This window comes from Capricornis sumatraensis, chromosome X, assembly GCF_032405125.1.
Source record: "Capricornis sumatraensis isolate serow.1 chromosome X, serow.2, whole genome shotgun sequence".
Lineage (NCBI taxonomy): Eukaryota > Metazoa > Chordata > Mammalia > Artiodactyla > Bovidae > Capricornis > Capricornis sumatraensis.
Window position 1 is genome coordinate 91,129,361 of NC_091092.1, and position 16,999 is coordinate 91,146,359.

The following is a 16,999-nucleotide window of genomic DNA, read 5'->3' on the forward strand; positions in this document are numbered from 1 at the left end:
CATCCATAAGGTGGAGGAAATAAGGCCTCAAAAAAAAATGTGGGGTCATCCAAACTGCTCCCTCTTAGTGACCATTTTACACTCTAAGAAAGTCCCCCAAATATTTACTGATTGCTGCTTCCAGGGACCCTGCTGACCCTAACCAAGAGCCAGCATCCCCCATTCCTCCTAGGCTCTGCTGAGCCCAGGACATGATCAGTGGTGGTGGAAACATGTCCATTTCATAGGGACGCAGCTTTGGGGGCTGGAAAAGAGCCTGGACTAGAAATCAGGATCCTCCATCTGGACTTGGGAAAGACCCTCCCCTTCTCTGGGCCTGACCCCTCCTCAGTAAACTAAAGGGAGCCCTGCTATTTGTCATCTAACATCCCAAGTACATACACAGAGTTCTTATAATGAATGCATCTAGCCTTGGCTTCCTGGCCCAGGTAACCCTCCACCCACACCCTCAAGGACAGAAATGCAGCCCGCGGTAGAGAAGCGGGGAGGGCTCCAGGGCAAAGCCAGGCCAGTCCCAGGAAGGGTGAGAATAGATGCCACGGGCATAGAGGAAGTATCCAACCTGTGAAAGGAAGGGAAGAGAACTAACTTGCTGAGCACCTACTCTATGCCGGCTGCTGGACACTCATTACCTCACGCTGTCATCACAACCCCATGTGGCAATGGCTTATCACCCCAAGTTTTCAACTGAGGAAACCGAGACTCAGAGAAGTTGCCTTTCCCAAGTGCACTAGGAAGGGAAAGCCCCAGGATTTGAACTGGATCAACTCTAAAGCCCAGACCCTTGCCACTCCATTATGCAAACTGTTAATGAAACAAACAGGAAAACCTCCCTCAGCCCCCACCTCCCATCCAACCAAAGCCTCTCACCCACCCAGTTGTCTGAGCTTTTACCATCAGCGCCTCACCTCCCTGGGCTAAGGCCTCTCTCCCAGGGGCTCCACCATGGGGGAGGGGGCACAAGTAGGAGGCAGAGGCGGGAGGTGAGCACAAGGTCTTTTATGAGGCATCAAATATACATTCTTATATACAAGGAGGAGAAAAGACAATGCCTAAACCCCAGGTCCTCTCCATACAGCCCCTCCCACTGCTGCCCTCCCCCACCCCCAAACCCCGGGGTCCCTGGCCCTTCATACAGCCAGGGTCTGTCTGTCTGTTTGTACTGCAGCCCATGATGGAGAGGGGAGAGGGAGGCAGGAGCTGAGAAAGGAGCTGGATATGCGGGGCAAGAAGAGGAGCTGGGGCTTGTAAAAAATATATTTATAATAAATAAACAGGGCTGTAAAGGGGCTGGAGGGGCAGCAGAGAGTTTGACGGACAGAAGGACTCAGGCATCCTGGCTCCCAGCCCCCACTCTGATGGCTTCAGTGTCTGCCTCAGGAAGGACATCTCGGGCTCATGGTGGCCCTCTGGGAGCCCCTCTCCCCAGGGCTGACGCTGGGTGCCCTGCCCCAGCGGGGTGTGTGTGGGCAGTATCTGTAAAGTGCACTGTCTTCAGCTGTAGGTGGGGTAGGTGTGAGGGAATGGGGGGCATGCAATATGGGTGAGGGAGGGCTGCGCCCTTCTCATCCCAGACCTCAGCCCCCCCGCCCCAAACCTGTCTGGACTTTGATCAGGATAAGAACATTGCAAGGAAAGGCAAGGTCCTGAAGCTGAAGAGGTCTGGGCTGGGGCCCACTAGACAGAGAGCAGAGATCAGCTACAAAGAGGAAGCACTGCCCCACCTGGGGACCAGCATATATGGGGGCCCACTCACCGAGTGCACTGACACCCCACATCCTCCAGCAGGTGGAGAGACACCTGGAAGTGTATGGCCAGGCCCTGAGGTCAGAGAGAGGGCCGAGACAGCTGGGGTTTGGCCACAACACTGCAGAGCCCCCTCCTAGCTCCACTTGGCCAGAGGTGCCCTGGGGAAGCCTTCACCCTCATTGCTCTTAACGCCTGCCCTTCCCTACCAGCCAGAGCTGATGGGGAGCTCACACTGGCCCAGAGGTCTGAGGCCACCCAACTAGACCTCTGGGGAAAGGGAGGGGGGAGGGTGAAGAGAGGGAAAAAGAGGACGAGGATCTCTGAAAGGTCCTCACCACTCCCCAGAGCTCAAGAGCCCAGCCCTGAATACAGGCTGCAAGTGGCAAAGAGTCTCAACTCTGGAAGGAAACCCCAAGGAGACTGTTAGGGGTTAGAAGAGGGGTCCCGAGGCAGGGAAGAAGTGAGGAGGAGGACATTTCTATGTGCATGTATATTTTGGAAAAACTGAGGAAGCAGAGAGGTCTCTCTCTTGCAGATTCCCCAGACCTTCCCAGTCCCCAGCTCACACACTCCATTCATCAGACCACGGTGCTGATCCGGCTTGGCTTGGCCTTGGGGTTTGCAGTGGGTGGGTTGGCCGTGCCGGGGGGCCCAGAGGCGTGCAGTGGGCCATGGGGGGAGGTGGGTGGCAGGGGCGAGTGTGGGGTGTGGGGTGAGGGTGGGGGCAGGGGTGGGTAGGAGGGGTGGGGTGGGATAGGTGAGTGCGGTGACAATGGTGACTGGGGGTGGTGGGGGTGGGAGTAGGAGCCCCCTGGTGGCCGAGATCCAGGGCCCCCAGTGGCCCCTGCTGCTGGCATCATCTGTGGGTGGTGGCTGAAGATGAAGTGCTTGGGGCCCTGTTTGTGGGCTGGAGGGTGCTGGGGGGCAGGACTGTACAGGGGCAAGGGGGAGGTGGGCTGGTGCAGGGGGTGGCGGCCATGTGGAGCAAACTGAGGGTGTCCTCCGGCCCCCCGTCTGGGAGCTCTGCCTGGCCGGCCCAAGGTATAGTGCTGGGGGCCTGGGACTGGGCCATGGGCATGGAAGTGGCGATGCGGCCCCACAGGAGGAGCTGAAGCGGGAGGTGGTGGAATGGAGCCCAGCTGCGGCAGGGGCGGGGGCTGCTGAGGTGGTGGGGGGAGAGGGGGTTGCTGGGGTGGCAGGTAGGGCGGCGGGGCCGGGCCTGGTCCTTGGCAATACTGGGCATGCAGGGCCTGGAGCTTGGACTGCCCATCAGGCAGCACCCCCAGGCCACCGTGGCTGTGACCGTGGTGGTGGTGGTGGTGGTGGTGGTGGGTGGAAGAAGCAGATGAAGAGGAGGCAGAGGCCTGGCCTGTTGGTGGCGGTGGCATCTGGAAGGGCCCCTTGCCACGCTTGCTTCCAAATAGGGAGCCCAGGAAGGATGAGGAGTTGGAGACGGGCCTCTGGCTCTTGTACTCCTCTGGCGGCGGGGGTGGGGGTGGAGGTGGCATCCTCTGGTGAGGGCGTGGACTGCTAATAACAGACCCCTGGAAGGGGGGAGGGGTGGAAGTCAGGCCGGTCTAGATGTCCTAAACCCCCAACCCTAAGCCCCAACCCCCTGATCCCTGGGGGCTGGAGAGACAGGACCCCCCTCCATGGCATAATGGAAACCAAGTCACAGTCCTGTACTTGTACATGGAGCGCCCCCAGCTTGCAGAGCTCTGCTGTCACATCCACTATCTCATCTGAGCTTCAGCTGGGAGAGGAAGATTTAGCAGTACCTCCTCCTCATCCCCATTTTGCAGGCAGGGAGCATGTTAGGCCCAGAGAGACAGAGTGACTTGGTCAGGCTCAAAGAGCAGGACTTGGAAGTAAGAGCTTCTCTCGGCCCAACTCCAAGAGCATCACTGCTTGGAGTCGGCCCTGGGGCTGAGAGGGGGCTCGGGAGAGTGGAAGACAGACTGAGAGACAGGCAGAGTGAGGACAGACAGAGTTGAGGACAGATTGAGAGAGTGGTTGGCTGGGAGAGGCAGCCGCAGGGTTCTCGGCAGGGAAGAGGGGAAAGTAACAGGTCCCCTCCTCCTCTGGGGCGCCAGGGTGGCAGGGCAGGGCTCATGCAGAGAGTGGGGCAGGAGCTGGCACTTACTTCGATGGTGCTGTCCAGCGATCCCACGCTGTTACGCCGCCCCCGCTTCCCTGCGCCCACAAGCAAGGAGCCCAGCGTCAGAGCAGCAACCCCCCCTCCCCACCTGGCTGGGCTCCAGAGCTGGGCACCAGGTCTGGGCCCCTCCCAGGGACAGACACCCCTTTTCCCTTTCCCCCATTGGAGAGGGGGAGGTCGGGAGGAGGAGAGGTAGAGAAGGAGGAGTGAGAGGAGGAAAAGATGGAGGAGGAGGAAAGGTGGTGCCTGAGAGACAGAAGAGGAAAGAGAGGAGAGGTGGAGCAGCGAAAGAGAAGGGCTGAGACTGTGGCCCCATTCGCACTCCCTGGCCCAAACCCTGGGCTCCGCCTGTGCTGACCCAGCTCCCAGGTCCCCTGTGGCATGGCACCTAGGACTCTGGATGAAGGCAGGATGCGTGCACGTGTGGTGAGTGCAAGGAAGGCTGGCAGTCAGTGATAGGAAGCGAAGAGGACACCCAGTCCCACAGCTCCCCAGCCAGGGCAGGGGCCCCAGGAGACTTGCCTGCATCTGAGAGGTCTCGCAGGGAACTGCTGAGTGCACCCCGTTTGAGCCCATCGCCTGCCCCATAAGTGTCCTCCAGGCTGCTTCGGGCCAGTGTGCCATTCACCGAGTCCTTGGCCCCTCCGGGCTGTGAGGTGTTAGGCCGCATCATACCTTTCTGCTTTTCCAGCTCCGCTGGGTGGCGGTGGGGGAGACAGGGAGCAAAGGTCAGGGACAGGAGTGAGAGGCCGGCTGACTGACCCCAGCCTCTATGGGCCTTCCCCTTCCTCACCTGCTCTGTCCTCAGGCCTCCTGCTTCGCCCCCTGGACAGCCGTGCCTCAGCTACATCTCCTCAGTGCTTCAGCGCCCAGCCCGTCTCGCACCATCTCCTCTGGCTCCTCTCCCCTTGCTTCTCCCTCCCCTGTCTGGTCTCCCAAACCACCCCCACCTTTCAAAACAGAGCTTTACAGTGGCTGCTGTGTTCCCAGGAGGGGCAGGAAGGCCCTTCGAGCCTATGGCGAAGGACACTCATCCCAGAGCCCACTCCATTCTCAGATACCTTGGTCCAGAGCAGAGGGCTCCTGGAGGGACAGGAGTAGGAAACCAACGGAAATCAAATTCTCTATTATGTGCCAGCCGTGTGCTGGGTGCTATGCTTACTCAATCCCTCTCAATCCTTATACCAGTTCAGAGGTACGTATTAGCAGCCACAGAGAATCCGAGAAGTCACAGAGCTTGCCCAGGGCAAGTCTGGAAGTGAGGTTGCTGACATTCTGGAAGCAGGTCTGCCTGAGTCCAGAATCCATGTTCTCCGGCCTTACACTCCCACCTCCCTGCGGAGGTCACGGAGACTTCTGTCGATCACCCATCCCTCCTCCTGGCATGCTCACCCTCTCTCTGAATGTCCCCAGGGTCTCAAGGATCTGGTGAGCTGAATGAATGACCTTGCCTTGCTGAAGAGAACAGAAGACCCCAGAACTGTGAAGGCCTCACTGAGGAGCTGTCCACCACATCTCTTTCTCTGTCTGTTTGTCTATCTGCCTGCCTTTCTCATTAACACCATATTACTTAACCTGGAGAAAAGAACTTAGAGGACATTGGGAGGAATGAGATGCAATCACTATTTTCTATTATATATGATCAGCATGACTTGATGTGGCCCCTGAAGGCCAGGAGGATGGGTCATCAGGACTCAGTTCAGGAACGAGAATGTGGGGAGAGCAAAGGAGAGGCTGGGAAGGGGAGTAACATCAGTTGGACACTAACAATATTCAACACTCATGTCCTGTGAACATGTAGGACACATCCTCCGCCTTATCTCATTGAATCTTCACAACTCTGTGAAGATTTCACCACCCCAATTTCATGTATGAAGAAACTGGGGCTCAGAGAGTCAGGTACCTTTCCCCAGTTTACCCAGATAATAAGTAGCATACCTGGCATCTGAAACTAGAGTCCTACCTCCAATACCCTGCTTCTTCTCCCTGCTGCCTTTCAATAGAAGGAAGTGCTGGCTCATAATTAGGGCTTGAAATAATAATGAGGTTGAGAGGTAATGAGCCTCTTGTCACTGAAGGTATTCAAGCAGAGGCTGAAGGGTTCCTGGAATGAGGGTAGGAAGTTTGGACAAGCTAACCCCCAACTCTGAGTTTCTCAGAAGATAAGATTCTTAGTGTCTGCAAGGCAATGTATTAGGAGTCGGGGAAGGAGATGTGGCTGGGTTACTCACACTCCACACGGTATTTCTCCATCTCCTGCACCTCAGCGATGGATTCTCGGAGGTCAGATGTGAAGCGCAGCCGGTCCTGGAGGCTGGGGGCATTGAAGATGATGAGGACTTTGCGCTCCCCACCAGGTACTGCAGACAGCAACTTGATCCCAAACTGGTAATCTGTGGGGAAGGGGAAGGTCAGGCAACTCTGAGGCAAGGTGGCTCATATGTGAAATAATTTTTCTCATGTCCATCTCTGACCCCGCCTCTTCTCTGCATGAGCATCATCAGTGGGCCCCCTTTGCTTCAAAGCCCCCAGACTCCTGGTAGTCATGGTACTCCCTATGCCCCAGGATGGAAAGCCAGGCTGAACTCTGGCTGTTCTCTAGAACCCCTTCCTTCACCCCTCTGGCACTACTCACATTGCTTCTGCTGCCCAGAAGCCACCCATCAAAGCTCCTCTGGCTTAGTCATTCAATGTGTGGCGTGATCACCATCACTTAAGCCCATCAGAAAACATACATGCTGCAGTTCTCTGCAAGATTATGAGCTCCCCAGGGCACAGACCCAAGTCATACTCCACCCTGGCCTGCCTTCCATCCTGGGACCAAGGAAGTGCTTTGGAGACCTCAGCCTTGTTGTAAAGGATTCCCCAAACTGGAGGCTGGTGTGGAGGAAGGATGAGCATGAGGGCCATGGCAAAGACTCTTGGGATGCTGGGATCCAAGAAGGGACTCACATGAATTCTGGAAGAGCTGCATCTGCATTTCCACGAGGGGAAAGGACTGACGGAAACTGTATGTCACCAAGATCTTCTTCTTCTGGAAAATTTTGGTGACCTTTCGCAGGGGTGGGAAAAAGACAAGAGGCAGGGTTTGGGGTGGGGAATTTCCCATGGCACCTATTGCTTGTTACTGCCTACCCCATACCCCCCATACCACCACTAACAGACATATACACACAAACACACATACCCACAAGTTGGGGAGAACTGAAGCTTGGTGGAGCAGAACAGGGGAGACGGGAGGAAAATGCAAGTTCCTGATATAATCATGATGTGCAACAGGCATTCACAATTTTTATAGGAGCTAACTGAATGCTGCTCCCCCCAGGAAGCCTCTTCTAATACCGCACATAGAGTCCCCCTCCCACCATTTTCTGAGCTTCTAGAGTGCTAGTTCAGTGCCTTTCGCCATTAGGCTTGAGGAAAGTGCTATGAGTGTGTGATTGCTGGACTGGAAACACCAAGAGGAGTCTGGTTCTCGTCTATCTTGCCCACCTGGGCCAGACCCAGTGCACATTGGAAATCTTCAATAAACCAATGTGTAGAGTTAATGAGTCTTCTTCTCAACAACCCAAGGTCTTTATCAAGTACTCGGGTGTTCTAGACTCAGCTAACATGAGTTGGAAACATCTCAGACCATCTGCAAGTGGCATTTAAAAGCACATTATTTGATTTCAGGATGGTTATGGTACACACTTACGCAAAGCATCTTTTTAGCCCTTTGGATTGTGAGAGAACAAGGACTGAGTCTCCCTCATCTCTGGGAACCCAGTGCCTAGTATGGGGCTGGGCACCCACAGGTGTCAGTGCACGATGGATGGTGAAACATTTACTCAATACCCATGTGGGCGAGGCCTCCTCTGGGTTAGGCTACTCCACATCTGACGTGTTATTTCACCCCCATGACAACCCTGAGCTGGGGATTAGCTCCACTTCACAAAAGAGGAAATAAAACCTCAGAGAGGGCACCGGAGGAGCTTCATCTAAAGCAGCAATTCTCAACTAGAGGTGACTTTGCCCCCTAGAGGACATTTTTAGTTTGAGTGCTACTGCTATCTAGTACGTAGAAACCAGGGGTGCCGCTAAACATGCTACAACACACAGGACAGCTCTCACACAGAGCATCCCACATCCACCCCAGATGTCAATAGTCCCGAGGCTGAGAGACCTGCTCTAAAGGAGAGAACATCAAGGGAGGACAGGTCACTGTCCTCAAACCCCTGAGGAGCTGTCTAAGAGTAGGGGGAGAACACTCATTCTCTGGGATCCCAAGGGTTGAGTCAAGATTATTGTAGGAAACCCATTGGGAGACAGATTCTAGCAGTCAGAGCTGTCCGAACAGAAAACTGGCTCCCTTGGAGGAAGGCAGCCTTCTCCGCCGCACTCATGCAAGCAGAGGACCATGCGGGAATCTGGCTCTTGCCTGGGATAAGAGGTCGGACAGGACCCTGAAGTTTCCTTCCCATCTGCAGAGTCCTAAGAGTCCCAGTTCTAAAAGACATATGTCTACACTGGTGATAAGCTCAGTTTTAAGAATTACTTCAAGCATCCCAACCACCAACCTACTGAGCTATTAAGGTGGGCGTGGACTTTTTCTACCACTTCCCAGATTGTAAGCCTGTTATCTGCCTTGGTCCTCACCTTTTCTGTCCGCCTGTGGCTGTTACTACCTCCAAATGGATCCTCCAAATGGTGAAGTAAAGGAGGGGCAGAGGCACCCAGATCACATGGCAGAGCTACTTACCCACCACACCTCCACCCACCAATGTTAATGGTTTATACCCCACCCAGAGTCCAAGCTCACCACTTCCCTCCTTCTCCTCCCCTCAATGCGCATACCACAAGGAGATCGTTGAAGAGGAAGACCTCCCGCTGATGCAACCCTAGCCTCTGTGGGCGGTTTGGATCTGGCACCTCATAGAGCTGGCAGCAGCAAACCAGTCGACGGTGAGGAAGAGATAGGACCTAAATAGGCATGAAGAAATAGGTGTCCGCAAGGCCAGCCCACCAGCTTCAGGCATCTTAACATTAACTGCAAGAGTAAGTTCACTTCTGGTATATATCACTGTCACTCTGATACAAGGAATCTAAGCAACTAAGCCTAGGCTTATCTTTGTCCCTGCAGCTCCCTCTGTCTGGAATGCTTTCCTTGCTCAGCTCCCTATGGCCACATTCTACCACTCCTCCAAACCCCAGTTCCAGTGTTCTCTTTTCCAAAAAGCCATTCCTAATCTCACTGGGCTGAAAATGACCTCTCCCTCCCATGTGCTTCCCCCTAAATTAACCTAACTATAAGGTGGAGGTATTGAGTTTTTGTCTGACACCTCCCCACTCTGGTCTGCGCTTCCAAGGACAGAGACCATATCTTATTCGTACCTGTATCCCCAGTGCCAACTGAAATGCTAGGCTCAGTGGAAAGGCATCTGTAAATGTTTGTTGACTAAAAGACTAGAGTGTGTTTGTGGCTTCGGTCATCAGCTAACTATTATCTTGACTGCTCACTTGGGATGGACCAGCCAAACCAGAGGTGAGAAGCATTTAATATTTACACAGCATCCATGATGTGCCTTGCCATGCGCCAGATCCATTCCCACAGAGCATCCCACTCAAGCTGCCCCACCACTCCTGAGGAATGCATCACCACCCACTCCATTCAGCAGTTGAGGGGAGCCTGGGGCTCAGAGGGGCGTGGACTCACCTCCCCAACCTTGTCCCTTCTTCAGCCTCCCAAGGCACTTACCGGTTTCTTGCCTACAATCATGCGTTCCACAGCCTGCACCTGGGACACATGGTCATCGTTGGTCCGCAGTTCGCGTCCCTGGATGCGCTGGTAAATGCCCACTAGGAGGTCTCGGGGGATGTCTTCACCGTTGTCAACCCCTGGTGGAAGGAATACACAGGAATAGATAGTATACATGTGGGGAGTGGGTGGCAGGGATTCTCCACAACCCTCCATACCCAGGCGTGGGCCGTTAACGATGGCCAGGACTGGAGGGAACAGCCACCCTTGGTCCCTTGGCCAGGGTCAGGCCAGCAGAGTCAGTTGCTTTCTTCCCCAGGACGGGAATTTTGTCTAACAACTCAGAGCACAGTGTGATTAAAACAATGACACTTTTTTTGGCCTTTCTAACTAACAAAAATAATGTTAAATGATAATATCCAGTGTTAGTAAGAGTTCATGGAAGCAGGCATATATACTAACATAACTGTTTTGGAGGGTAATTTGGCAAGCCTAACTGTTCAGTGATTCCTCTTCTAGGAACCCACTGTAAGGAATTACTCAGAAATATGTGCAAAGATATATGGATAAGTGCAGCTTATGATAAAATTTTCAAACAATCTAAGTTCTAACAGCCAAGGAATACTGAAGTAAAGCTGAATATATCCATTTCATAAAATAATTTATAGGTGTTAAAAATTTGATATTTATTTTAAAAAATCATAAGAAAATTCCTATAGCAAGTGAAAAAAAAAGCAAGATAATAAATTGCTTGTACAACCTGATCTTAACTGTATAGTTACACTTGTTGCCGTTGTTTAGTCACTGCTGCTACTGCTGCTAAGTCGCTTCAGTCGTGTCCGACTCTGTGCGACCCCATAGGCAGCAGCCCACCAGGCTCCCCCGTTCCTGGGATTCTCCAGGCAAGAACACCAGAGTGGGTTGCCATTTCCTTCTCCAGTGCATGAAAGTGAAAAGTGAAAGTGAAGTCGCTCAGTCGTGTCCGACTCTTAGCGACCCCATGGACTGCAGCCTACCAGGCTCCTCCACCCATGGGATTTTCCAGGCAAGAGTACTGGAGTGGGGTGCCATTGCCTTCTCCCTGTTTAGTCACTAAGTCAAATAAATGGCGAAATATTCCATTTTCATGAATTGTTGTTGCTGTTACTGTTAATTCTCTAAGTTGTGTCTCATTCTTTCACAACCCCATGGACTGTAGCCCACCAGGTTCCTCTGTCCGTGGGGTTCTCCAAGCAAGAATACTGGAGTGTGTTGCCAGTTCCTTCTCCAGATGATCTTCCCAAATCAGTGATCAAACCTGAATCTCCTGCATTACAGGCAGATTCTTTTCCACTGAGCCACTGGGGGAGCCCATAGTTACATGTGCATAGGAAAGAAAGACTAGAATACACCAAAATATCAACCCTGGTTGCCTCTAGGGGACAGAATTTTGGATGTTAAAATTTTTAATAACTTCTATATTTCTAAAATTTTTGGAGTGAACAGGAATTCTCATTTGCTTATTTATTTAATAATTTGAGGGTGAAGATATACACATATACAATATATGTGTAATGTACAGTATGTGTACATATATAAATAAATACATTGTACATATACAATATATGTGTACACATATAAAATATGTATACACACATACATATACACACATATATACATACACACAGACAAGGAGGGGAGAGGGAGAATGGATGAAATGAGTGAACGAACGAATGAATGACTAATGGCAAGATCCTGGCAGAGAGCTCCAGATGGCCTCTGGTCTGTCTAACTTCCTCCTTTGAAGTCTACCATCCTTCTGATTGTCTGCTGAGCAAAACCCACTCACTCCTCTAACAAAAATCTTCTGCTAAAGAAAATGTTTTCTCCTTAGGAAATGCCAAGCCTCCTCCTTGGACACCAGGTACTAAATGAACAGCCTTCGTCACACCGCCTTTTTACCTCAGCAATCAGACAGCTTAAGAGACCAAAGATGCAAACCCCTAACAGTCAGCAAATCTGTCTTGTCTGTTTGTTTTTCCTCAATTATACTTTCCTCTTTCGTTTCTGTTTAAATAATCCTACCATCTGTGCCATTTCTAGTAGGCTGCTCTTTGGTGAGAGGCAGGGCTTGACATCAATACAATAAACCAAGAAAAAAAAGTCAAGGGGACACCTTTCATCTGGCACATCAAGGCCGCTGGAAACTGGTTCTAACTGACCTTCCTAACTAGATTGTCTGCCTCCTCTCGATTGTTCTCCAAACAACTTTGTTTTCCTACCTCTGTGCCTGTTATTCTTACTGCTAGGTAGGCCTCCTCTATCACTGTTTGGTCATATTATCCCTCTTCCCTGAGCTCTGAATATACTTTTGGCCTGTCTGACATCACAGTTTGTTTCCCATCTTGTGCTGGGTATCTGGTACTACAAGTCAGTTTCTCGCGCACAAACTGGGAGCCCTCTTGGGGCAGGGACTGTGGCAGATGCCCCTCCATGGTCCTTAGCACCTATCACAGGGACTGGCACACATGAGGCACTCAGTGTCAACTGCCTGGCTGGCTGATTGATGAATGAATAAATGAATGCTGAGTGGAGGAAAGGGCACCTAAAATAAATAAGTCTTTACGGGCAAACAAGGGAGGGGAACAGGGAGTGATGAGTGAATTAGCGTAAGTTCCATAAAAGTCATGGATTTTACCTCCCATTCAGGACCTCCTGTTTAGTCAATATTCAGTGTGGGAATGAATGGACAGACAAATGACCATTTGAGTGATTTAATAAGAAAATGCTGTGGGAACATCTAGCCTGGCAGAAAGTGAGGTTAAATTTTCAGGGAGTAGATGTGATCTCCCTCTTCCTTCCCACCCCTGCCACCTGGCCCACTTTCCCTTCCCAGGTGAAAGACAGGAAAAGCTGATGGGAAGCTCTGGGGTCACCTCTCAGGTTCTTGATGAAGTCATCTAGTTTCATCTTGCGTTCAGCCTTGACGCTGGGACTGTACATGTCAGTATTGAGGAGGATGATGGCAAAAGCAAGGATGAAAATGGTGTCTGGATTCCGGAACTGGCGCACGAGGGCTGGGTTACACACACAGTACCGCTGGCTGCAGGGCAGGAGGGGTCAAGACCAGGGTCAGGCACCAGTAATTTCCAACTACCCACCATCCTCCCATCTGGGACCACCAATTCTCTCCTCCAAGACATACTCTTAAACACTTCGGGTCTCTCCTCTTTCTTCAGACTTTCCTCAAGATTAGCATATAAAAATCACAACAGCTACCTTTCATGGAGCTTTGCCAGGGGATTTATGTATGTCATCTCCTGTAATCCCATCATAGTTTTGCAGCCCCATTTTACAGATGAAGTGACTGAAGCCCAAAGCAGCCTTCAGTGTCTAGGATAATAGAGCTGATAAATGGTGAAACCAGGGTGAAAATCCAGATCTTTCTGACTACAAAGCAAATCCTCCCATGTTAGAAAACAAGTTCCCAGTAACTCTTCTATTTCTCTTCTAAATATCCCAAAGTGGTACAGTCAGGGCTTACAACCAGGTCTGATGCCTGGTCCCTGCAGCATTCATGGAGGAAGATAATAGTTAAGAGCATGGGTCATGGAATCAGACACATGAGTTGAAATTCTGGTTCCACTGCTTATTCACCATATGACTCTGGGCAAGTTACTCAGCCTCACTAAACTTCTGATTTCTCATCTGCAAAATGAGAATAATAAGAGAAGCACCTACTTCACCAGGTTGTTGGGAATATTCACTGAAATAATCATGTAAAGTGTCCAGCTCAGTAACCCAATCAATACCTGATGAGTATGGTATCCACTTAGGGAACATGAGTTGTTGTTGCTGATGCTGTTGTCACTTATTAGATGCCCATGTCCCAGATGCTAAGCTGGATACTTTAGGCACATCACCTCTGATCGTCCAACTGCCTTGCAATATAGGATTTATAATTTCCAGTTTCTAGTTCAGAAAGTATGAGGCTCAGAGAGATGACCCATAGACCCATCCTACACTGGCCCCCAAAGCAGAGAAAGGCAGCTTTAGTACTGGGAAGTGGGCACACCTGAAGGCTTCGATGAGTCGTTCCACTTTCTGGGCCTCACCCTGAACCCGGATGTGGGATTGGAACTTCCGGAGTGCGTCATCCAAATCCATGGAGGAGAAGTCCATTTCATCCACCACACAGCTGAGGAGCAGAGAAGGGGGTGTGGCACTCTCAATTCCTCTGCAAAGAACCTCTGACCCACCCTGACCTGCTCCAATGAACCAAATCCCCCACTGATAGACTTCCAAAATCTGAACCTGTGGCCCAAGCAAGTACTTATGAGGATGAAAGTGGAAGTCACTCAGTCATGTCTGACTCTTTGCGACCCCATGGACTATATATCCATGGAATTCTCCAGGCCAGAATACTGGAGTGGGTAGTTGTCCCCTTCTCCAGGGGATCTTCCCAACCCAAGGATCGAACCCAGGTCTCCCACATTGCAGGCAGATTCTTCACCAGCTGAGCCACCAGGGAAGCCCAAATGAGGATAGAATGTTTGAAATGGAACCCATCTCAGAAAATCCAGGCAAGGCACATGGTTGCTAAGGGTCTGTTCCATCAACCCACTGATATCAGGGATGGGAAAACTGAGGCTCAAAGCAGGTCATAGGACAATCATGCCTTGCCTGGGGCCACCCAGAAGACGTTAGGACTCTCCTCGCCAAGAGAGATCAGATCTCTTTAGGGTGGAGAGGTATGGGAGCAGGAAGGTCTATTCATCCTGTTTTGCAAAGTTTATCCCCCTCCTGCCCTCCTTTTCCAGGAACCCCTGGCCTAGTCTGCCCCAGCCTGGGGTCCTCACTCCAACACATCTCTGTTGAACTGCTTCTGCCGGTTCCCTAGGAATTCCCCTATCATCTGCCGGCTCAGGCCTTTCCGTTCCAGGATGAAGTGAGCCACTCCCACCGGCGTGTCTGACAGGAAGCCCCGCTCAATCAGATACTGGATACCCTTCTCTGGCTTCCTGCAGAAAGAGGGGAGGAAGATGAGATGACAATCCTCCTGGAACTCTGTCCCCTGCCCTGTATCTTGAGCTAATTTTGGGCCCAACCATGGCCTCAAAGAGCCAAGAAGGTCCACTCCCTTCATGTGGTCCACTCACTTCATGGGACACATAAGAAAACTGAGGCCCAAGGGAAAGAAGCCACTTTCCCATTTCACAAAGCTTCAAAAATTCCAAGGTATCTTCAACTCAACTTCCTCCTTCACTGGAGCCACATTACAGTTGAAAGAAAATTAAGATCTCATGAGAGCCTGTTCTGTGCCAGGAGCTTTAATATTCTCCACAGGCACTGAGGAGTCCTGGGAGAAGGCCTGAGTTCCAGGCTAAGTCCTTCTCTCTGAGTCACAGACCCTCGGAGTAGGAAAGTAGTCAAAAGATTACTTTTTCCACATCCCACTCAGGAGGCACCACCAAGCCTCTGTGAGTGTTTCTATAGATCAGTTGCTCCCTACTTTCCATATCTGGGTCTGAGCTATCCCATATTCAGAACCCCAGAGCCTTAGGACCTCATGAGGCTAGAATTTGGGAGACTTTGGTGCCACAGATGGAGTCTCAGATCCATTACTTACCACGTATGAATTGGAACAATTCCCTTTAGTTCTCCAAGCCTCAGTTCCTTCTCTATAAAATAGGGACACAACTACCCACCTTGCTGAGTTATCATGAAAACTAAATACAGATAGCCATGTTTAATAGGCTATAAAGATGTAAGGCATTTGTTTTCTAATCAAATGTCACACTCGCATTCCACTGCTAAGCACCTGGCCCAAGACCAGGCACCTAGAAAGAACTCAGTTCTGGTCACTGACTAGTCCAGCACAGCACCCTACCCCCAACACCTCAAACATCCTTATACTGCTAGTTAATTGATAGAGACACTGAAGCCCAAGGAAGGGACACACCTTGCTCAGAGCTACCCGGTGAGTCTGGCCCAAGTCTCCTGTTTCTGAGAGCAGGGTTCTTCATATACAACACTGGCTATCCCAAAGGGATAGCCTAACCAAAGAGGGAAGGTGGGAGACCCAAGGTTCAGAATCCATCCTATATAGAGAGAACTAGGGCCAGAGAGGAAAGCATCTCACCCAAGACGACACAGTCAGAAACAGAACCAGGACCACAACTGCCTCTCATGGGTGTAGGGGCAGCTTTCCATTCTTGTCACCCTATTGCCAATTCTATTCCCTGAACAGCTAGAGAGAAATGCCATCCACAAAATGGCGGCAGCAGGATCACTGCCTCCAGGAGTCTAAGTGCCTGCAGCAGGGTCGGTAGGGGCGACAAGGTGGGAATGGGAACACGTACTTATTGAACAGGTTGAGGCCAATTCGGTAGTGCCGCCTCTGCACCACATCGTTGTTGAAGGCTGGCGAGTCCCAGCTGTGCCTGGTCTCCCGCTGGTAGGTCTGCTTGCACAGGCCGGTGGCTGGAGGCTCCCTCAGGCTGTCCCGCGAAGAGGAGCCAGAGCTGCAGTTGATGGTCTCGTTGGAATTGCTGGAGCTCTCAAGGCTCTCGTTATCTCCACCATCAGAGTTCTCGCCTGCTGCCTCGCACTTCCCCAACCTCCGACCCCCAGCCACACCACTGGGCCCAGTGCCACTGTTGGGGGCTGGTGGTAGGGGCCCTGGCGGGGCTGGGGCTGGGCCCTCTGGGGCCGGGTAGTGGCGGTGTGGGATTGGGGCCCTGCCTGGTGGCCCCTTGTGCTTCAGGGTCCCATGGGGGCTACAGCCATCAGCCTCATACACGAGCTGACGGTGGACAGAGCCGCGATCTGAGCGGTCACTCAGGTCCACGGAGCTGTCACTGGGAGGTTCAATGGTAAGCAGGGGCAGGTGGGCAGCCCGCAGCCGGAAATCCCGACATTCCAAGCACCCAGGACCCCTGCGAGTGCCTTCCTCACGGCTACCATCTTCCCGGGACCCTGCTGGCACTGGTGGAGGAACTGGAGGGAGAGGGGCTGGTGCCCAGAACTCAGGTCTGCCCTGGGCAGGGGGCTCTGTGCTAGGCAGTCGTTCAGGGGATGGTGGGGGAACTGGGTCATCCAAGTAGAGGGGAAGGTCACTGAAGGATGTGGCCGAGCTGTCCTCTTGCTGTTCCTTTGACTCTCGCTTCTCCAGCTGGGCTGACCCTGGTTCCTCAGACATGGGCCCCGATGGGTGGCAGTTCAAGGCCTCGTCAATGGATTCAGCCAGAGACTTTACCTGAGGTGGAGGGGAAGGGGGAGGAGGGGAAAGGAGAAAAAGGAGGGAAAGATGAAGGACAGTGGGATGGTGAAAGGGTGGGAATGAGGGAGGGAGGGGAAAAAAAGGGGCGGGGGGG

At 52.1% G+C, this 16,999-nt stretch overlaps 1 protein-coding gene across 1 annotated transcript in view; it reads right to left on the reverse strand.

Moving 5' to 3' along the window:
• Positions 1–1,448: 1,448 nt before the first annotated feature.
• The window catches only part of LOC138070851 (IQ motif and SEC7 domain-containing protein 2), a 76,820-nt gene continuing 61,269 nt past the window's right edge, over positions 1,449–16,999 (reverse strand). Inside the window, exons 5-15 of the mRNA XM_068962135.1 lie at positions 15,986–16,881; positions 14,483–14,644; positions 13,699–13,821; positions 12,560–12,726; positions 9,645–9,784; positions 8,744–8,869; positions 6,860–6,959; positions 6,139–6,300; positions 4,430–4,603; positions 3,893–3,942; positions 1,449–3,293 (exon numbers count right to left, since the gene is read on the reverse strand). Of these exons, the coding sequence (XP_068818236.1) occupies positions 2,328–3,293; positions 3,893–3,942; positions 4,430–4,603; positions 6,139–6,300; positions 6,860–6,959; positions 8,744–8,869; positions 9,645–9,784; positions 12,560–12,726; positions 13,699–13,821; positions 14,483–14,644; positions 15,986–16,881 (3,066 nt within the window). The 3' untranslated portion in view covers positions 1,449–2,327. The remainder of the gene's footprint in view (positions 3,294–3,892; positions 3,943–4,429; positions 4,604–6,138; positions 6,301–6,859; positions 6,960–8,743; positions 8,870–9,644; positions 9,785–12,559; positions 12,727–13,698; positions 13,822–14,482; positions 14,645–15,985; positions 16,882–16,999) is intronic.